We start from the raw sequence: 22,536 nt of genomic DNA on the forward strand, positions 1-22,536 counted from the left end.
TAAACTTCACCTGCAGATGGACCGTTAAAATTCAAACTCCAATATAGCCTGGGCTGGCTGTCGCTATCGATAAACTTGATGAAAACTTTATCCGCTTCATTTGCATATTGATGAACGTGGAACCCTGGCCAAAATCAGGGCCGGAAATCTGCGGGATAACGGCGAACCTTTCTCCTATTGCTGCTGCTCTTGATTTGAATCCGCATGGTTTGCGTACACGTCGAGATTCTCCGAATTCTGTCAGCGTATTGACACAGCGCCCGAAATGGGGAAACGGTTCTTGGAAAACTGCCTTCCAGAGACCAATGCGAGCACACATAACACAATCAGAAGTAAATTCCATCGACCGACCAAAGTTTGTACAAGCGAGGGGGTTTGATTCCGCTTTTATTTCATCTGGTGCTTTTTGTTTGGCGATTGGATGCGGAAAGCTATAGGGTTCTAAAGGTCAGGTTTTTGAAGGACACCGGAAAGTTTTAAACGTTTCTTTAAATTCGGGTGGGATTAATCTGGTTTGAAAACCGAAGGCAGGAATCCAAATCAATTGTTTTTTATTTCAAATCAGTTTAAATTCAATAAAATATTCTCATTTGATGATTATGGCGTACTTGGAGGCCACATTCATGCATATATCAGCTCATTTTGCGTTTAAAACCTTTGATCTCATTGGCACCTTCCACCCACACCCACAGGTTCCCTTCGGCGATATGTTGATGGCGTACCAGCTGGAGAAACGCTGGCGCAAACTGTTCAACTCCGCTCTATACCGTTCCAATATGCTTCAGCCCACCAAGACAAAGTTTGCCGAGATGACTCAGGGCGAGATCAGCGTGTTCTGCATCGAGGTAAGTACATCTCAATCACTTCCAAGATGTTACTTATACCTACGTAAATGTATAAGCTACATCTATCCACATGTGAGTAATAAATGCTGTCGGCAAACTTGAAAGAACATGTAGCTACCTATCAACCCAGAACCACGAAAAGAATCGCTCCGGTTGATTGTCAATCAGAGCTCCTTAAGACATTAGATGTCATAAGCGAAAAATCAGTAAAGATGCGGAGAAACACTTCCGGCAGAACGATTTTGCTTTCATCATTTTTTTTTTCTGTCAACTATGGAGAAACTTCAAAGTGTGGTTTTCTGTTGCAATAGGGAAGATAATCGAGCGTTCGATGGAGGTTTATGATTAACGATTGAACAGAAAAAGGTGCAAGGTTGAGAATTTTCTGTTGAACGCTTTTCTAAGAACTTGATAAATATTAGAAAAAAAACTCCAAAAACTTATTTAGTAAGCCTTATCTCAGAAAGCAGATCAATAAGGTTTTTAAAAAAAATCTTCAAGTTTTCCAATTTTCTATAAGAAAGCAATCTTATAACAATTGTAATTCCATCCAACGTTTTCCCGTGAATAACATACTAATTGCTCTTCCCCGCCCAACAGCTGAACTCGTTCATTGAACGGTACAAAACGGAAGGTCCCGGAACAGTTGGGTTGGATTTGGACCGTGGATCCGAACTGATGGTCGCCTTCAGCAAAGAGTTCATAGACATCAATCGTCAACGGATAGAGCTCGGTTAGTATGGAACAACTTGGGTGCACACAAACTTCCATGTAGGTATAATCTACTTGGGAAAAGTTCGCATCCATGGACAAAAACATTCACATTCAACACTCTCACTTTGTACAAACGACGACCAACTTTGAGCAATTTGAAAACAATTAGCTTTTTGTGATGCTTTTTTGCTTCGAATTTCTCGTGCGATGATGATTGCATCGAAACCTTCAAGCTTTTGCAGTGGGGGGAAGGAATTGTAAGAAGCAAAAAACAATCCTAAAACGTTTCACAACTAAGTACACGATTTTTGCTCGCATTCGCTGCATCTGCTAACGGTTTTTCCTCCCCACTCATTCTGGACAGAAAACGCGGAAAAACTCTTCGACATCCCATTAACGGATTACAGCGAATTTTTGCAGTGCCAAAACGAATACGAAGAAATGCAAGTGGTGAGTATGTTCAACGTGTGCTTTTTGTAGTTTTGTTTCAAGTTTATGGGTGATGCTGTTTTTTGACGTTCGTCATACCTTTCGTGGATTCCACTCACATGAGCGATGAGTACTCGCGTTGATAATAGTTTAAGATCCTAATTTTTTTGTTTTTACATTTAATTGTTTGTGGATTCTGTTTGATGCTAGAAAAATTGTCATCATTTCGTCACATTTCCTGTTGGTTCTCAACAGGAAATGCTGAATCCTACAGTTGAACGAAACAGTCCAGTAGATTGGACACTACATTGAGTCATTTAATAACAGCCTTTTGACTGAACTAAACCGAAATAAAGCTACAACTTAACAAGTAACCACTTTTCCTCGATAAATCACCCCCGTTTCTTTCTAGGTCTACAAGCTATACCACAAGCAGAAAATTGCCCGGGAACGATGGTCTCGCACGCTTTGGGCCGACCTGAACCCCCAGGCCCTCCTCGATGGAATCGAAGTGTTCATAAAGGATTACCGCCGTTTGCCACGATCTGTAATCCATAAAACTCCACCCCCAGCGAAATAAACCGATGCTCATTAAATCCTTTTACTACTTTTGCCGATTACGCCCAGGTTCGCCAAACTCCAGTCGGCCAAGCCTTGGACACCAAAATGAAGCAGTTCAAATCGTCGGTTCCGCTGATGTTGAGCCTGAAGGACGAAGCGCTTCGGGAACGCCACTGGAATCTGCTAATGGACAAAACTGGTCAACATTTCGACATGGCGCCGGAACGTTTTACGTTGGAAAATATGTTCGCGATGGAGCTGCACAAGTATCAGGTACCTTTTCTTTTGCTTAGGAGAGGATAATTCACTTTCTTTGTTCAAAAATTTAAACAGTCGGTAATTTTAATGCATCGTTAACGTTTTTATTTTACAAGACATTCCGAAAACTTCAACAAATTTTAAATTATTAATTTTTCTTCTTTTCAAGGAAATTGCCGAAGAAATCATCAACAATGCCATCAAAGAATTGTCGATCGAACGGGGCGTCCAAGAAGTGGAGGAAATTTGGCAGCACATGTCCTTCATTGTGTTGCCTTACGAAAGTCGTGGAGTTATAGTAGAAGGAAGGTTTGTTCTTATTCTATTCATGAACATTATTGCAAAATTTCCAATGCCAGTTTTTTTAAACATTCATTAATGATGAGAGAAACGCAAATCAGTGAGTTCACTTATGACAAATTCGACACACTTGCGTCCTGAGTGTCCAAATTTTCGAATAACTCCTAAAGCAAAAATTCTCGGTAGTTCTTGAAGAAGGTGATTCAACGCATTCAAAAATTTATAGTTTTTATGTTTAATGATTCATATAACCTTTGAAATAAATATCGAAAAATGGTATATTTAGATTCTTTGAAAACAGAACATTTTCGCTTAACAAACTTCAAACTCCAGGACATAAACTTGATCAAATTGAAATTCTTTAAATGTAGTTTTTTGGTTTACTAGATGTTTGAAAAAATTGTAATACCAAATATCATAATTTTTTGACTCGGACGATTCGGGTTTTTTGCATCGTCACATTATTTAAAAGGTACCTATATTTGTTTAGTTTACTCTTAACTAGCAATTCGAAAAACTATCAAACATTGTGATCATCAAGATCTTGTTGAAATGCCCCTGCACAACATTCTGTCGTCATGTCATGTCATGTCGCTTTGAAAAAACCAGGTGAGCACACTGGTACAACAGACAGAGTCGACTTGGGGTCAATTTTGAATTTCTCAGCTTAAAAGTTACGACTCATCCATGATTTTTCTCAAATTTTTTTAGTAACGTTCATATAAATAAATAAATTTAATACGTGCTTTATATTGGCGGGATTCGATCAGACCGAACTGAACGCCAGTATGAAAAAAAAATTGAGTTATCAATTGCAGCGAATGCAAAACATGATATTCTATCTATCCAATGAAAATCAGAACATATTTCCTATTTTTTCCGATTTTATCAAAGAAAATCAATGTTGCAAACGGTGGAAATGGCAAAAATGCATTGATCCAAAGTAAAAAAATAAAAAGCATGTTTCGGTCAGGAAAACTGATTTTGTGCGAAATAATCTTATATGGGTAGGTTTTTCGTTTCAAAACTGTGATATCCTATAAATCAAATGATAAATTACGTTCACGTAGCTTAAAACTTTATATTTCGGATTGTTAGCATTCGTTAAAATCTTGTTCAGCCAGACTGAACCGAAACCCTTGATTTTGTTTTTCAATTTACTTTAGGAGATGTAAGAATTTTTAACAATTAACGATAAAAGATACTTTATTTTATTGCTTACTGTCGTTCAGATGCTATTGAAACTAAGTTTTCTGCTTATTGTGTTATCAGTAATCAACCCGTACAGCCCCAACGGCTTTATAAGAGTCGAAATGTGATGGCAAAATGATTAAATGAGATATCTAATAAAAAGTTTGAATCGGTAGGGCTTTAAATAGATTTTCTCGAAATTAAATTAATGGCGTTCAGTTCGGTCTGGTCGAATCCCGATCACATATGTTTATGAAAACAATCGAGGTAATCTAATGAGTAGATTTCTTTTGGGCATATGGGTAAATTTGGATCATTCTTCTTTGCATGCTTCCAAAGATACAGCAAATTTAAATCGTATGGTACTGGTGGTCCACGTTTCTTCTGTTCCTGTGTCTCTGCGATCTCTGCTCCACAGTGGGCCCGGCCGTTTTATGTTTGTCTATCATTACACTGGATTCTTTTTTTAAACGATCTTATTTTACACGGTTTTATTTTAAACGATTTTTTTTAAACGATTTTCTCGAAATAAGACGATTTTCGAACATGACAAAAACAGGTTCTAGACATTCTCGCTTTTTGCTAAACCATTCTTGGGTGGTAAATTGATACGGATGTTGCTTCCCAACAGAAACATAGGCCGGAATGGCCACTTGGAGACTCTTCGGAAGTTCCGGAACATCCGTGGCTTAAAACAGATCAACCCAAAACAATTCTTTGAGCTTCCCGATTCACTCAAAAAACCTCAGAATGGTCTACCTGGTTGGAAATGATCGATTTTCAGTCCAAGTTGGCCACTTTAATCGAAATGAGCGATGAATTTTGCCTGGTTGTTTTGAACTTTTTTGAAACGATTTCTTTTTTTGCACGAACACAACAATCGTTTAAAAAAAGAATCCAGTGTATAATGTTTTTATGTTAACGTTATGAGCAAAGACAAGAAGAATAATAATAATCTTTTATTATTCTTCAGAACCAGATATAAGTTCTGGCTGCGCAAGTACGATTATTGGTTAGTTATAAGCACAGAGTATTATTATTTGTGTGTTATTAGTGAGCAATTATCTGTCATAAAGTACTTATACTCAAATAGACCAGTTTGTTATCTTTTTGGTTAAAAAACTTAATTTACAAAAATATTTACAAGTACAACAATTTTTTTGGTAATATCTCTATTTTATCAGCAGTGTCCGTTTTACCCAACCATATAAAAAACTGTAATTCGCAATCTTGTTTTAGATTGCTATAAAAAACAGTCTTGATGAAGGAAATTTACTAATGCCAATGGTTAATGTGAAAGCAAATAACCTAAACTGCTCATCTGACTGTAGACTACTATGAAAAAGGCAATAGATATTTGATTTTCTGCGATTCTACTCTAGGGTGTCATTATTACCCGACTTTCACGTATAGTGAATTTTAAGAATATGCATAGATTGTTTGGCTGAAAAATGATAAAATTGACATTTCGTGCAAAAAACACCTGTCAAAAGTCGTCACGTCACGCTGGAATGTGTCTGACTGACATGATCTGACATGAAATATCAAAACTGGTTTTAAATAGCCGCCGCCCGTGGACTAGAGGATAGAGTTCAAGTCTTCTATGCCAACGATCATGAAATCACGGCATACATAGTACAAATTCTGGGACTTGGCGGTTTTAGCATTTGTAAGATGCTAGTCACCATATCCTCGAAAAATGTAGGCTTAGTGTTATTTAAGTTGGAGTCTCTTCGAGGAAACGTCAATTTTCATTGAGATTTGTGTTCGTAAACATCAATTCGTAAATATGTAGTTACCGCTCAGATGAGTAAGACGGAGTGCTTGGAATCATGTTTTCACATTGTTCCGGCTCCGATTTCTAAGATGGAGATGTTCTTGAAATATTTTAAGTCATATTGGTTAAGGAATGAATAAGTAGCAAAAGGTGGAGTGAGTGGAGAATGATTTTGAAATAATTCTTGCTACTTATTTTTATTATGTTTCGAATCTTTTAAACAAGACGGAGTGGATGGAGTTGAATCAAATAAATAACACATGTTTTGGCTCAGGTAATTTAAACTACTAAGCTTTGATTTTGTCCAAAATTTCACGGTATTTATTTTCATAATTCAAAAATAAATAGCAAAATTGCACCTACCATCAGCAAACGATAAGTTATCATTGGGCGTTTGTCCTCCGAGTGAGTGAGTCGATTGATTGTCGTCGTCGAACGGAACGAAATCCTTCTGCCAGAAGTGCCGTCGCCGTCGCCGTTCGGTTCCGGAGTTATAAATTGAAAAGTAACGATACAATTTGTTTCAATTGCACTCCTGCGCCGGGGCTGTCGCGTAATTAATTTTCGAGTGTCGAATAAATAAAATTTAATTTGATTATTTTAAACAAAATTGATTTCGTGGGAAAAATAACATTAATTTATCGAGCCGAGCCGAGGAGAAAGCTTCCGAATGCTGCTGCTGTTGCTTTTGCCGAGCGCGACAAACGAGACGGCAGAGCGTCGAATGAATGAATAAATTATCTCGCGCCAAGTTGGGACTTCTGTTCAATGGCGTAACGAGCAAGGATATACAGCAGCAGAAAAAATTGACTCGTTTGTGTTTGTGTTTCACTTCCTCGATGGCACTCGATGGCTGATTTCAGCTTTGTTGGGTTCTCTTTCTTCTACGTTTGGTGCTTGTTGCTCTGGTATACTTTGTCGTATTGAACAATTAATTTTGGACCAGCCATGTTTGAATATCGGAATAGCAAAAATAAATTAAGATAAAACATCTCCTGTATTGGGATATAATATCTCTCAACGGTTTTATTCTTCTGTTTGATTTTTTTTAATTCTATGTTAACATACTTTTGAACGATTTGTAAGGATATTGTCAATTTCCACTAGATACAAATTAAGCGGTCGATCTGAAGTCTCTGATACAGGAAATTTTAAAAGTAATTTGATTAAACAAACATTTTAATTATGAATGTCTCAGATAAAGTATCCTGTAAGAAACCAACCTTCAATTCTTACAATTATTGTAAATCTCTTAATGTTTTCTTTCATCGCTTTGAATGGTTTGGCATTTGTCCACGTAATTGGATTTATTAAAATTAATGGAAACAAATTTTTCTTTCCAGATACGTGCTTGGAGGAGTGGACGACATCACCATGGTGCTAGAGGAAAATTCAATGAACCTGCAATCGATGGCGGCCTCTCAGTAATTACAATTGATGATTTCCTTAGTACTCGCACCTTGCTATCTTGCACTTAGTTCGTGTTTGCGTCGGCTTTTCTTTCCTGATCACATTTCTTTTACTTCAGATTATTCTTTTTCTAAAAACTCTAATACTTTTTCCAAACATTTTTTAAATCATGACGAGTTAGAAATTGGGTGATACCTTAAGATTTCCAAACATTTTTTTTTTAAACTTCTAAAGTTTCATTCTGTGTCCTTCAGTAGAATTGACTTGCTTCACCTGACAAACTTGAATGAGCCAAGAACTTGAAACCGAAAATTTTCCAACCCCTCCCCATGTTCCCATAAACCAAATAGATTTATTGGCCCATTCCTGCCGACGGTCCAGCGCTGGGAGAAAAATCTTACTCTTATCTCGGAAATCATCGACGAGTGGCTCGCTGTCCAGCGGAAGTGGCTCTACCTGGAAGGAATATTTATCGGCGGCGATATAAGTGCCCAATTACCGGAAGAGGCAGAAAGATTTAACAAGATCGACTGGGAGTTTCAAGAGGTAAGTCTACTGCTGTCGACTACCGTCTGAAGCTACTGGATGTTTCCGTAGATCATCGGTTCTTGGTGGGGGGAGGGAGGCGCTGGGATAAGTGAAAAAGAGCTCTTTTCCGGTTAGATGCCACGATGGGTCTCTTCCGGCTAAGTGTAAATATTTTGTTATCGTTTGTGGGTTTTCTTGATTTTTTTTTTTACTTTTTATGCTCTCAAACCAAACCTAACCGCAGATTATGAACGGAAGCTTTCGGGATCCGCTGGTGGTGAATGTTTGTCTTGTTCCCGGCCGGCTGGACGATTTCCTGAGGCTCGGGACAGAATTGGATGGATGCCAAAAATCTTTGAACGATTATCTCGAGCACAAGAGAATGCTTTTCCCGAGGTAAGTGTGAGTTAAGTGTAATGTTTTGCGGTTTTGTTTGATCTATTGCCACCGGAGAGTGATAATTATTTTCTTCCGCGGTTGTTCTTTGAAAATTTGGATTTCTGTTTGAAAGATATTAATCTCTGGAATTAATAGTTACTTAGAATGTGGTCAATCGGATGGAAGCAATTATGAAAATGGCTTTCCAAAGTCAGTGAAGGCCGCTTAACAATTCTCTGAAAATCATCCATCGATACCTAAAGTTTAATATCTGAAACAGACACCAAACCAGAAAGCTCTGATAACGATCTCAAAATGTATCATTCAATTATAATTGGTTTAATGTGAGCAAACTGTTTGCATAGCTTAAATTTTATACAACCATTAGACGTAGCGAGAACGGCAAACTCGAAGAAGCTAATCCTAATAACATAATGAGCCTAGCTGCTCATCACTGCGTATCAAGACAACAATATTAAATTCAAATATCCTATTCACCAGGTTCTACTTCATTTCGACGGACGAGCTGCTATCAATCCTGGGAAGCAAAGAACATACGGCCGTTCAAGAGCACATAATTAAGGTAAAGTGAATCCTTCTCTCAGCTCATAAGCACTGCTTCTAGCTAAGCACCCTAAAAGGGAAACCTCACCACTCCTTCTAGAGCCTTGAGTCAGTTACACAACAATTCAATCAACATCCATCGAAGCTCTTCGCACCTCTGTATGGGATTAGGCAAGGTTTTGCTTTGCTTTTCGAAGGATCCCGTTCACGAGCAGATTGTTTAACAATTTTTTTTACTATTCAAAAAAACCCAACTATTAAACGGCTTCTTGGTCGTTGCACCGAAGGAATAAAAATAACATCCATTTGTCAAACATATAACAGCACATTAACACCCTTTCGAATAACATATTCCCATCTGACTGCCTATGACCTAAGTCTGGCAGAATCGGTTCGGTGACGTCTTTTCCGGCCCTGGGAGAAGATGATCCGCATTATGTCGCTGCGAAAAGCAATTAATATATGACAGGCTAGAGGCGCTTCCTTCTACAAGGCAGCAGAAGTTTAATACAGTAACCGTAGCGAACAGCTGTTAGTTGAGCTAATACGTTCCAACGACAAGAAGCTCGAGTCGTTAAGATGGGTGGACTTTGCGAGAGCTTCGCCTAATGAAATTTACAAACCGTTTACGAGCACCCAGCAACGACGGCAGTAACGGACCGTTTATAGTTTGTAATTTCGAAGCCATATACTAAATGGCGCGACGACGGAAAAGCCTTCCAGCAGGCTGCTTGCCTTCTCTCGATTTCGCTTGGATATGGCCCCAGGGAGTTTGGATATTGGTTTTTCAGTTTTTCGCTCCACAAATGCTGCCAATTTTGAATTTAACGCCACCGTATGTTGGGCCAGCTGTTTTCTGATCGGTTTATTTTCTTCTGTCATTTCTTCACCAGATGTTTGATAACATTAAATCTTTACGATTTGTCATGGATCGCGACGATACGCCACTCGTCAGTGCAATGATATCCGCCGAGGGAGAAGTTATGCAGTTCCAAACCAGAGGTGAGTAATGCGGATTTTTCTATTTTTTAGCTCCCTTGCAGGTGAATCATAAAAAAAAGTATAAACTAGAAAATTTAGGTGCAAAAATTTTACGCTTGAATCGTGTTTTTGCAGGAAGATAAAGATCTTTTCAGCACACGACGCAAGCTTCAAAACATTTTCAAGGAAAAAGTTTTAAAATTCGAGACTTCTTTTTGTACATATCACTCATGAAACTTCTTTAAAGCCTAAAATAACGTCAATGTAGCCCTTCGATGATCAAAAACATAATTTCTGCTGACTCACCACCCACTCGTCAAGTTCAATGGTAGTAAAGGGCTCAAACGTGACCCCATCAGATGCGTTTTCATGTATGTTTATGTGATAGACAACCAGGACGAACCGGAAAAAAAAACAATTCTAACGCACAACGCAACGACCTACAAACACCGCGCCGTCAGCAGCCAGTTGCCAAACAAATCCAAATCCTGTCCAGTATCTTGGAACCGTGTAGCTATAGGAAAAAGACAGAGAGAGACAGGGACACAAAATCGCGTATCCGTTTTATGACATCACGTCCGGCGGCAGGCAGGCAGGCTGGCAGGTTCGCGAACTTGGCGACCAAGCTGTCCGGGGAAATGTTGCGAGATGGGGCCGAGATGGGCGAGATCAGCTATGAAGTGGGAAAAAGGGCAAACTTTTATGTTTCAATTGCTTCGATAACGATCTTTTTGCGAGCTTGCGAACGCGCTTCTGGAATAGTGAGCAGTCGTTTCGCTCTTGGGAGGCATGGGTGGTGGATGTTGGTAGGGGATAGGCAGTGCTAGACGCAAAAAAGGCTCTAGCGATCTGTTAAAGATCTAATTTTTTCACAAATCTTAGATTGAGTTAGCGACTTCAACACATTAAGGGCCGTAAAGAAATCTTTGGCCGAAAACACCCTTATTTGGCGTTCTTTTTTTTCCAGAAACCACTGGACCAAATGTTAAAAATTGAGTGTCTTCGAGTAAACAAAAGTGTTGTTCACAATTTTGTAGAATTAAGTTTCTTTATAAAAGGTATCACATTGGAGTTATGCTTCTCAGTTAAGCGCACACGCGTCAAGCGAAAAAACGAGATAGGTATATCGAAGTTGGTCCGCAATGTGTTAAGAGCTGCGCTAGCTTTTGATTCTACTTTGTAAGTGTTCATCCCTAAAACTAGTTAATATTATCCATCGATAGTATATCAGACTTGATGTGGAATCCAAGTATAAGACTAATTTGCGCTTCCTTCATATAGAGATTCGGGATGAATCAGCCATTATATGTATAGTATGTATGTATTTCTACCACCCAGCTAGCAAGGCACAGCCAGTAGCAGCGAGCAACTTTTGCATTGTACCTTGATCAAGATTAAGTTCGGGATGCATGATGTTCAAAATCCCTCGAAAAAAACAGAAATTGTATGAGAGCCAAATCCGACCAAAAATTTTAACAATCGCTAGCACAATTTACCTTTTCAGAATCTAGCCAGCTATCTGGTCAATTGTGCGCAATCAGGACAGGATTTAGGGATAAATGACAGTTTTCTGTAAAATTTCCAGAATCAATCTGGATTGGAACCTCAATGGCGTTTACACCAGAGACTTTACCATTGAGATCCACTACTTCCATTTTGCAATCAGCGGTAAGCGCATCAGCTTATTTAGCGGGTTTGATAAGCGATTGTGTTCATCGAAGTGCTGCTTCCACCTTTTGATTACCTCACGATCGTTCGTTATGATGCTCCTTGAGCGGCGCTTTTTCTCCTGGAAAATTCGAACTCACTGCTTCTTCCGCTGTCTGTGATTTTCCACGTTTCGACGAGTACTTCTTTGCACTTCTGCCGCCCGCGCAGCGTTCTCTTCGTTCATCACTCTTCTACACTACTCGTCGAACCAGTCCTTCCGTCGTGTTCTCAATGCCCGATGCGTTCTCCACAACACTGTTGGAGGAGACATGGAGGAGACCAAGACGATGGAGAAGCTACATGGACAGCATAACCAAAGAGGTAGAGGAGCCACTTTCAACGATAAATGAAGTTAAGGAAGCCATTCATCAGCTGAACAGCAACAATTCGGCTGGAAAGGACGGCATCGCAGCTGAAATCATCAAAATGGGCCCGGACAAGTTGGCCAACTGCCTACACCGGTTGATGGTCCGGATCTGGGACACAGGATAGCTACCAGAGGAATGGAAAGTGGGAGTAATATGCCCCATCTACAAGAAGGGCGACAAATTTGACTGTGGAAACTAGCTGATCGCTTACTGTCTTTAATACCGCATACGCAGCATACAGTTGGGCTAGCGATTGCTCAACATCGTTGGATGAGTTTGGCTCTCATAAATCCTGTATGGTGCGAGTGCAAAGACAACATATATCAAGATGCCACAGGCAGAATCTGATTATTTACTTTATCTAACAAGTACCAACAGAAAGGCTTCGTGAAACCGTGTTTTTCATAGTTTGTGTGGAATCTTTAAAAAACTTAAATTCAATTACAGCCTTACTATTTGATTAGCCATAAAACATTTTAATGATATGATGCAGAAGTTAAATGACTGTCATAAAATATAAAGGTGGTTGTTTTCTTTTTCATATGAAGTAGAAGAAACTAGAGTCGCCGCCCATGCCCTGCCACGACTCTTCAGCTACTTGGGCCGATATGGGTTGTGTCTTTTCCGATTCTACCAAACGAGAACAGACCGATATCCTCGCGATTTATGTGATGATGCTGGCCGATTATTGCCATCCGTTGAACGAAACATGAACGAACAGACGAACACGGCGACCATCTCCGGACGAATCATTGGAGCGCGTTCCGTTCGTTCGAGGGCCAAAGTTTTAATGTCTTTTTCTTATTCCCTCTTTTCCGGTGTTGCGTTCACGTCGACGTCGTCGTTTCACTGCTTGGCATGGCTCGTTTTTGGCGGACATGGCACTCGACACCATCGACAACAGTGCCCGTGAAAGGCCGCGTCGAAAGCTGGATGACCGATGTCCTGCAGGAGATGAGGGCCACCAATCGATACATCAGCAAGAAGGCCATCTTCGACTACGGCAAGGAGCGGGAACGAACACGGTAAGGTTCAAGGAGATATAAGATGGGACAATTTGTTATTTTCTTTTTTTTTTTGAAAAAGGAATCATTCATAAATAACGTAAAAATCAAAGATCTGGAATTCAATCAATTTATTTATAATTGAAATAGGCCTTAGATTAACATAAAACTAAGTTTCAAGCGATATTAGATATTTGTTACGTAATTTATGAGTCCCTTCCAAACTAGCCACAACTCGGACATTAGTTTTTGTTGATATTATTGATCAACAATTGATTCACGGGAGTTCGTTGGAAGTTATTGATGGGAGTTATACTATTGGTCCAGGCCAGCAAATCATGAAGAAGTTTATCGATATTCGGTATCGTACCAACTGTATTATGACCATGTGATATATTTAGCACTGGTATTTTGACGGTCTGGTTCGGGAAAACTTTTCCTATCGTTAATATTTTGAAACCAAACGTGATGTTACGGTATCTTCTTTCAGTCCCGATTGGATCATGCTGTACCAGGGTATGGTTTGCCTTGCTGCTAACCAAGTTTGGTGGACCGCCGAAGTGGAGGAAGTTTTTGCCAAGGTGAAAAAGGGCAACAAACGAGCTATGAAGGAGTATCTTGAAGCTCAGAATCGGCAGCTTGACGACTTGGTAGTAAAAGGTAAATCCATATTGTGCTAAATAAATTTGAGACGTTTATACTAATTTAACGATTCTTCAAAGTACGAGCTGAACTATCACCTAATGATCGACTAAAGTTCAAAACGATAGCCACTATTGATGTCCATGCGAGAGATATCATAGAATCGTTTGTACGAGATAGCATCCTAGACGCTCAAGAGTTTGGGTGGGAAAGTCAGCTGAGGTAAGTGAACCAACTTAAAAATTGCCATGTTCATTCGAATATTTTTACTATGATCTTCAACAAAATAAGTTCGATTTTACATTACCTACATTCGATAATTCGGAGTCTGTTGGGTACTTTTTCTTATAGCGAAATGTGAAAGTACGAATTTTTGCATTTCTAAAGTTAAACCTCACCACAAGAATTTTTATTCAGTTATTTTTTGCTTGAAAAAAACTGTCAATCATTCCCAATACACACTTCCAGTAGACACAAAGGAACATTTGCAAATTACTCCAGTAATGCAACAGAAACTCATCACATAATTGGCAAGAAAATCAAATCACACTTCTCAACCTGGTCATCGTTAAGAGAAGAGCACTCTGGCTGGTTCTTTTATCGGAACCCAACCGAAGGTGTAAGGCCATTGCTCGGCAAACTTCAAAACAGTGAACATAGTATGACTCTTCCGGGTACAGAAAAAGCATCCCCAATATGCGGCCATAGCATGATTGCTTACTGATTCATTATTCAACAGTTTTCATTAGGCTTTTGCTTCCCTTTCTTGGCATCAGTCAGAGAGATATTTCGGTCATTCTAGACCTATCTTTTCCTCCCGGAAGTCTGAACACCGAATGTTGGACGGGAGAACGAAAGAAAAATCATTCCTCGGGAACCAATCATTCGATGATGGAAATCGAGAGCGTTTGTGGAATGCATTTCCATTTTAAGCAGCTGTGTATTTAAAGCATTGAAAGAACGTTTCCTTTTTGTTGCGTAATCAAAAACAGGACTTTTTGCTTGTGTTTGCAGCAGAATTTGACCTATGTTGATTCCCATATCACTTTAAATAATGTTGTAAGAAATAAATATAAGATAGATTGATTAGTATTTATTTCATTGCTGATGATGTTTTTGTCAGTTTTGATCTTTGACCTCTTGAAGAAAAATTCGAATCGTAAAAAACAATTTTGTAATATTTTTCTATTAAAGAATCATTTTTAAAAATTCTTTTTTACCCACGCATAACAGATTTTATTGGCTTCGGGATCCAGACAATCTCTTTGTGGTACAGTGCACAGGTAAGTATTGTTAAATCTATTTGCTTTCCGAAACTCTCATCCGAATGAGTTTGTTAGTTTGAATAAAGTATCCATTTAGAAATATATTTTTCCTAATATTTGTTCTCTTGAATACAGAATGAATATCTTCTCTAGACAAGTATCTCCAAATCTTATTTCCTTTTTTATTTCCTGCATCCATACATATCCATACACATTCAAATTCACTCGAGTTAAGAACGTGATCCACCGAAATCTGTGCAATAATTACATTCTCTACTGCTCTTTTCTTCAATGAACTATCTTCATCGTGGGTCCGTGCTCATATCAACCGGAAACTGTCTGATCCGGGTCATCGCCTTCCGGTGAACGGTGATTGGGAAACGGATGACCGTGCAGGGAAATTCGATTATGGCTACGAGTACATGGGCCTTAACGGGCGTCTCGTGATTACACCGCTCACGGATCGAATCTATCTGACAATCACCCAGGCCCTGACCATGAAGCTTGGCGCGGCACCGGCTGGTAAGTGTGGAGAGAGATCAGTTAATTGGAATTAATAATGCTCGGTCTTACCAGCTTCGATGATGTTGAGAGAGCATAGTTGATAGGGTTTGATTGTAATTATAGAATCTACTACATATATTTAAAAGTTCAGGAAGGAAAATGTTTAATTTGAATATAGAAAAAGTGCAACAAATGTGTTAAGCCACCAGGTAAAACCACCTTTAACAATAAGTACCAACCAAAAATATCGTAGTCCATTGGAATTCATTTCTTCCTCGGAAAGGGCGCCTAAACCATTATATTAGAACAACCACCCGTCGATATACGTTCAGCTACCTACTAACCGATTATCTAACCCTGTTTTCCTCCAATAACAACATCAACAACAACCCAACAGGCCCAGCCGGAACCGGGAAAACGGAAACCACCAAGGACCTGGCCAAAGCCATGGCCCTGCTCTGCGTGGTCACCAACTGTGGCGAGGGAATGGATTTTCGCGCCGTCGGAACCGTGTTATCAGGTATGTTTCGGTGGGTGTTTTATTCTGCGCTCACTTTTGGTGCTATTGTCAAACGATTGGGAATGGTGGGTTCCTACGTGTCTTGTTTTTCTGGCTGCTTTTGCTGCTTCTGTGTTGTTTGAAGCTTTGGATGTTTTTGTTTGTCCTGCCATAGATTAGAAAACTTGTGAATACGAAAAAAGGCGAATATTTTTGGATCGCTGCAGGATGTTTGTCTTTTTTATCTGACTGAACAAGTAATTTACACATTCTTTTTGTGTCATGTTTTCGATAGAAGAAAAATTGAACGTTTTTTTTTCGTAACAGGTTGGTATGTTTACAAAAATTGGCTTCAGAAATTTGAATGAACGTCATTTGCAGGCCAAGAAAAGGTTATGGTTGTACCATTTTTTTTTCTTTTCTCTCGACTGTTCCAGGCTTGTTAAGGTCTTACACGTTAACATAAAATTTATGTGACAGGGCCGATTTTGTATGCATTTCAAAAAGGTTTTGAAAAAACAAATACATCAAACTTTTAAAAAAAATACTTGAATTGAATAAGTTATCATAAACGTTTATTTTTGTTCTTTGCAGAAAAACCTTGTGATTAACATTAGCGAAACGTTTCTACTACGTACTAAAAGTAGAAAATAAAATATTTACAATTGAATTGTTTGAACCTGGCTTAAGATACAACTTATTTGAAAAGGGTCGTTATGACCAAACACTAAGTTTAATGAGAAACATTGTTTCAAATAAGCTTCTTCAGCGTTCTAAAATGGGAGCATTTTTTTTTTTTTCAAAATAGGATGTTTCATAGTTGCGCTCGCAACTGTCACAACCAAGGCTGGTGAATTTCAGTCGATTTCGTTCGATCCTGACCAACGTTTAGTAGTCAATGTTATGGAAAGAATATCAAAGTCGTCTACGAGTTGAATGACCATGCTACAAAATCAGTCAGGTAGCAATGTCAATACTGAATGACATTTTTGTACTCCAATCGCATCACACATATGGTCATCTTTCTATTTCATTTTTTGGCTGTTTTGGGAGGTATTTTACGTTATAAGTTGGGCAACAGTTGAAAATATGTATGTAGTTGCTGGCTGTAAGAAGAAAAAAGTCGTTGAAAGCATGATGTTGTTCATTCAACTTGGTCATGACATTGTTACTCATTTCGCTGACCAAAAATGTGCGAACGAACAAAAAAATGGAATGTGATTGTTCAGATAAGCTCCTTTAAACTCAGAACGGATCTATCGATGTGTAGCCTTCCAAGTTTGTTATCTTCGCGTTTCGATACAGCCGGGGTTTGAATCAGCATCTCAATTGCTATGGAAAACTGGCCAACTGGCTGACATTTTTGCAATTCTAGTATGCACTCAGTCTGTTTAAGAAGAGGATACAGGTACACAAGAGCAAACGAGGCCCTCAGAGCCAATGGGCTATAAGTGTCAAAACTTTCAGTTTAAGTTAACGATTCTTCATATTTCAAACATTATTTGGTAAATTTTTTAGATTTTCGAATTTTTTTTAGTACCTTAACGCTTGAAAAAAAAATACCATTTTTGAAAGAAAATATATGGAAAATGGCCTAACACAAAAACTTTAAAGCGTTTTTTTATGCCCTTGTATCCTTTTGGCTCCCAAAGGCCTCATATCTAAATGTTGCCTGACAGCCAGACCGCTCTTCGGGCGCTTAGTACGTTCCCATGTTACTCTTAGCTAGTATTTTTTTTGTTTCGATTATAGTCGTTTTACCATCTTTATGGCATTCGCGACTTTCTCCTAGCTAGTATGAAAGTGTATTGTTACACTGAAAAACCTTGGCATAAGCAACAGGCATTTATTCTGGGTTCCAGGCCAATGTGGTATTTTAGGGAACAAAGAAGCAAACCAACTGGTTAGGGAAGGATCTCAGGGTCCGTTGATTGGGCCTGAACCTTGTCTATAGAGCTCAAGAAATTGAATAGCCAGTTTCCAACTGGAGAACAGCGACGGAAGCAACTCAGGCAAAAAGCTTCATTGAATCAAGGGCACGGCTCTCCAAAACATGTTAAACTTAAATAGGCACGAGTTGAGCATCTCAATTATCGTATCTTTTACGATTTTCTGTTGGCTTGGATGTTAACATTTAGAAAAAAGTGTAACTGGGGATAAGCCTTGCCCCCTTAGGAAAATGATCATTTTGCAACAACTGAATGCGAATTTTGTTCTTTTTCCTTCACAGAATCGTTGCTTAGATTGTCTTTGATAAGATATCTACACTGTCAGTTTTTTTTTTTGTTTCGATTATAGTCGTTTTACCATCTTTATGGCATTCGCGACTTTATCAACGTTGCAGTTGGCGGATCGTTATTGAAAAACTATCCGGTACAACTGTGTTCGATATTTACTCTTGGGCTCGAACTCGCGGACATCGGCTCAGGAGACAACAGACTTGCCAACTGAGCTATATCACAAGCCCCCCTGCACTGTCAGTGATTTCATATTTTCATATTGATTCATAAAAACAGTGACAAAAACAGTATTCATAAACTAAGGGGGGGGGGGGGGGGTTGGTAAGACCGGCACCTAGAATTGGTAATTAATTTTTTCAACATGAGCTGAACCGATTTACATCCAAAAACCGCTCAATGAAAGATAATACTATTCTGTACAATACAGATAAGTATGGCATTTATCAGTTTACCGGTTTCGGAGAATTTACCAAAACAAGTTCCAAAATTTGGAATCAAGAAACTACACATCACACGACACATAAAATTACACTTAAATGCAGTGATAAGCTCAAGTGATGTTGAATGTTTTATAAGGTCGTCCACATTCCTCGTGGGCAGCTAAGTGGAAGGTTAAGTTGGTTCAGGTAGAGGGGGTGGGGTGTTACGTGTCCAGGGTTTAAACAACATTTTTTAAGAGTTTTCAAAGATGCTTGTCCTTTAAACAGGAGTGTTCTAAATTGCCAATATCTTGAATACATGAAATTTCTATGGTCTTGAAACATAAACACATAGAATAATCAGTTTTCTGATTATTTCAAACAGGTCAAGCAGGTGCTGCATGAGCTCCGCTTTCTGATTCAATTTAAAGATGATCTCTCATGGTTCTTGTTTCGAGCTTGCCACCTTCCTCAACAGATAATTCTTTAATGTGGTCCTGGGGATCCAAAAGTCTTGAGGCACTTTTGACAGAAGCCCCACAAGCGATAGCCTCTTTCGCCAGGGTAAAGCTCTCTTGGGTCTAACTACCACGGGTCGTTTTTATTTGGTACTTGAAAGGCATCTGAAATAGGAGAAAATATGTTTCACAAACAATGCCGGGCTTACCCCCCTTAAAGAGTGACGGTTTTACCCCCACATGCATATTTTTAAGAATAAAATTTGTACCACTTAAAAGATTTAATTTACCTCAACTAGAATCTCAGCAATAACCAACAAGGAAAGATACGTACTGCATACCAACAACAACGGATTTGGAGCTTTTTTCGCGAATAGGCGATGGCAGCGGTGCCGAATTTGGGTGATTGTTTTCCACTGGTGCAAGTGGGATGCAGCTAAAATTTCACCCAACTCCCAACTGACAGATCTAACGGGTTTTTCTTAAGGAGAGAAAGAACAACTTTTTGATTTCATTGCCCATTGAACCTTAAATTCCGCACCCGAAAAATTACAGTCGATTGCGCATCAGCGGCATTTCGGATTGTTTTGACTAATAATCAAAGGTTTGAAGAACCTCTTAGCTGAATGAAAGTATTATTTCAAAGTAGTCGAAGATTCCTTTGAATTCAGCTACAGTATTTGAAAGACCCAAATACTAGTATTTCACTAGCTACTTGCTAGCATCCTCAGTGGGTTATCGACTGAAGAAAGTGTATCATTTCCCTCCCTTAAATTGTCCAAGCTAGGTAGCTCTGAATTATTTGTAGGTAAAAAGAACCTTCGAATGCTCGGCAAATTTGCCGTTGTCAGTTTCTTGGGCCTACCTACCCTTTTCTGGGTGTCGTCAGGTAGATTATTATTGTTACCCGTCCTATTTTGGGCGTTGTTAGGTAAATTATATTTCTTCTTACCTAAGAACTTGAACAGCCAACTATGACCTGGTCCGTTGTCTCCGTTCAACAGATTAGCTGAATTTTGATTGAAAATTTCAATACTTTGGTATCATCTTTTAGAAAAAATAAATTTGCAATTAGGTCAATTTATCGCTGTATTTGGTAATTGTTTTATTGTGATCGCTGCCAGAGCAGTTTGATACGTAATATGATCGATCAGTTTTATCGATCATGCACTGTAACGTGTTTTCGGAAACTGGCCCATGCGTTTTTGGTTTCCCACATCTAGCACATTCTTTCAGTGCGACCATATGCCTTGTAAACTGTCATGTAATAAATATCATGAATGACTAGATTATTTTTGTAATGACGTTTGTGTGATAAGATGATTTTTCAACAAATGATTTTTAAGCAACCGTAGTTATTCGATTGCGCCGAAAGTTATCATAAATCATACTTTAAAGATCCTAAGCTTTCTTCACAACCCTCAATTGAACCGCTCTAGAGTTCACATACTGTTATCGAAACGTGTTAGGGTATCTTTCGTCCACGCCGCTACGTTGGCTTTCAGGGCCGACCAAACACAGCCCGGTTTGACTTGCCAACTTAATTTAGGCAAACAATCAATATCAATCGTTTTCACCAAAACCGTGCAAATGTTGATCGTAGGTATTGAACCTTCGACGCCTTCCTGTCCTGGGTCCTTTTCCCGGATGGCCAGAACCAGTTATAGTCTCTCAACGAACCGAAATGCAATGGCCACCAACAACACGCCACCGAACGTCGAGATAAATTGAATTAACGTTGCAAGCCTCGTCGAGATGCAAACCATATTATCACCTCGCACCAGCACCGAACAACTTTCCAAAGCGTAGGAAATGCAATTTGAATTTTATAAAACGGTCCAATGCGATTACGGAATTCCTGCTGCCCAGTGGCAGTTGCGTTTTGTGGGTCTGGGCGCTATTTGGTAGGTATTTGCACTTCAGCTACCAAAAACTCAAATCCCCGGCACCAAACAGCCAATAACAATAATGGCAGCAAAGCTGTGCATACCAATGCAACGAATGGGTTGAGAAGGTTAACGCTCAATCTGTCCCATGAATAATTCTAGAGGAATTCAAAATCAGATTGGATTCCTTTCAGGCATGTTGATGGACTTAAGTCAGAGACGTCTATGTACTAGTTTTCTGCAATCATTAGAGGCAAAGGAAATAAGAACAAAAGTGTTTTCATCGAATTTGTGTAACTTTTAAGGATATAATTAATTAACGAGATAAACCAATTACCAAAATCTTTAAGATCACTTTCTCAAAATTGTCTCGTTAAGCTGAAAATACCTTAATTTATTCCTTAAACGGAATTTTGAACCTTTTTGTTTCCTCAAGCCCAAGTTCTCGGGCCAAAATTTGTGCAAATTAACACAACATGTGTCTTTCGGGGAACGAATCCAATTGGCACCGCAGCCACATCCCTTGGGTCGTGCTTAGCCCGGATGGCTGGCGCGAATCTATCTCGGAAGCACAAACTGTCACCGGCAGCAGAAGCAACAACAGCAGCCACAAACGGACACAATCAATCCCAATCGAATTGCAACTATACGTTTTAAGCAGGGAAATGTTGCCTCGTCGCCGTCGCCATTCTCCATCGTCAACAGCCAAAAGTTTCGGCGAACCCAATATGCATGCAAACAAAATCCATTTCTGGCAGTTTGGGACACCATCAACTGGCAATAAGCAATCACGGAAAGGGTGGAGAGGGGTCAAGGCGGCGGGGCGCATCCCTCGACAAATGGCACCATTCTGAATATCCTTCCCAACTCTCTTCCAGGACTGTCACAGTGCGGAGCTTGGGGCTGCTTCGACGAGTTTAATCGGATTGACATCTCGGTCCTGAGCGTAATCTCAACGCAGCTGCAAACAATCCGAACGGCCCTCGTATCCAACCGAAAGACATTTATGGTGAGTTTTAGTGGCTAGTCCTAAGCGTTTGCCATGGCCTGGTAGAGGGATTTGTTTTTTTCCTCTCTGAAAATTGATTGTGGCAACATTGACAATTGTCCCCGGACTTCATGTCAAATGATCGAATCGCCCTCCTCTTCTCTTGCAGTTCGAAGGGTACGAAATCAATCTGGATCCCAAGGTAGGGATTTTTATAACGATGAATCCGGGCTATGCGGGACGTACGGAGCTGCCGGAATCTGTGAAAGCATTGTTCCGACCCGTGACCTGTATCATGCCGGATTTGGAGCTGATCTGTCTGATTTCACTATTTTCGGACGGGTTCATGAAGGCCAAGGTTCTGGCCAAAAAAATGACAGTCCTATACAAGTTGGCACGGGAGCAGCTATCGAAGCAGTACCATTACGATTGGGGTCTCCGGTCTCTGAATGCGGTGCTCCGGATGGCCGGTGTCAATAAACGCAAATCACCGGAGATCAATGAAACGGCCACTCTCATGAGGACCCTGTTCGATATGAATTTTCCCAAGTTTGTCTTTGATGATGTACCACTGTTTAATGGATTGATGAAGGTGAGTCGGTGACGATAAATTTTGG

At 39.5% G+C, this 22,536-nt stretch overlaps 1 protein-coding gene across 1 annotated transcript in view; it reads left to right on the forward strand.

The window, feature by feature from the left end:
- The first annotated feature begins 265 nt into the window (after positions 1 to 265).
- Positions 266 to 22,536, forward strand: part of LOC129738372 (dynein axonemal heavy chain 10-like) — a 30,720-nt gene continuing 8,449 nt past the window's right edge. Inside the window, exons 1-20 of the mRNA XM_055729554.1 lie at positions 266 to 355; positions 693 to 845; positions 1,446 to 1,578; positions 1,924 to 2,009; positions 2,401 to 2,535; positions 2,616 to 2,822; positions 2,977 to 3,116; positions 7,419 to 7,499; positions 7,836 to 8,031; positions 8,258 to 8,409; positions 8,893 to 8,974; positions 9,849 to 9,957; positions 12,919 to 13,039; positions 13,509 to 13,678; positions 13,741 to 13,882; positions 14,894 to 14,943; positions 15,322 to 15,447; positions 15,827 to 15,949; positions 21,810 to 21,940; positions 22,089 to 22,511. Of these exons, the coding sequence (XP_055585529.1) occupies positions 266 to 355; positions 693 to 845; positions 1,446 to 1,578; positions 1,924 to 2,009; positions 2,401 to 2,535; positions 2,616 to 2,822; positions 2,977 to 3,116; positions 7,419 to 7,499; positions 7,836 to 8,031; positions 8,258 to 8,409; positions 8,893 to 8,974; positions 9,849 to 9,957; positions 12,919 to 13,039; positions 13,509 to 13,678; positions 13,741 to 13,882; positions 14,894 to 14,943; positions 15,322 to 15,447; positions 15,827 to 15,949; positions 21,810 to 21,940; positions 22,089 to 22,511 (2,850 nt within the window). The remainder of the gene's footprint in view (positions 356 to 692; positions 846 to 1,445; positions 1,579 to 1,923; positions 2,010 to 2,400; positions 2,536 to 2,615; positions 2,823 to 2,976; positions 3,117 to 7,418; positions 7,500 to 7,835; positions 8,032 to 8,257; positions 8,410 to 8,892; positions 8,975 to 9,848; positions 9,958 to 12,918; positions 13,040 to 13,508; positions 13,679 to 13,740; positions 13,883 to 14,893; positions 14,944 to 15,321; positions 15,448 to 15,826; positions 15,950 to 21,809; positions 21,941 to 22,088; positions 22,512 to 22,536) is intronic.

This window comes from Uranotaenia lowii, chromosome 1 (genome assembly GCF_029784155.1).
Source record: "Uranotaenia lowii strain MFRU-FL chromosome 1, ASM2978415v1, whole genome shotgun sequence".
NCBI classification, from domain to species: domain Eukaryota; kingdom Metazoa; phylum Arthropoda; class Insecta; order Diptera; family Culicidae; genus Uranotaenia; species Uranotaenia lowii.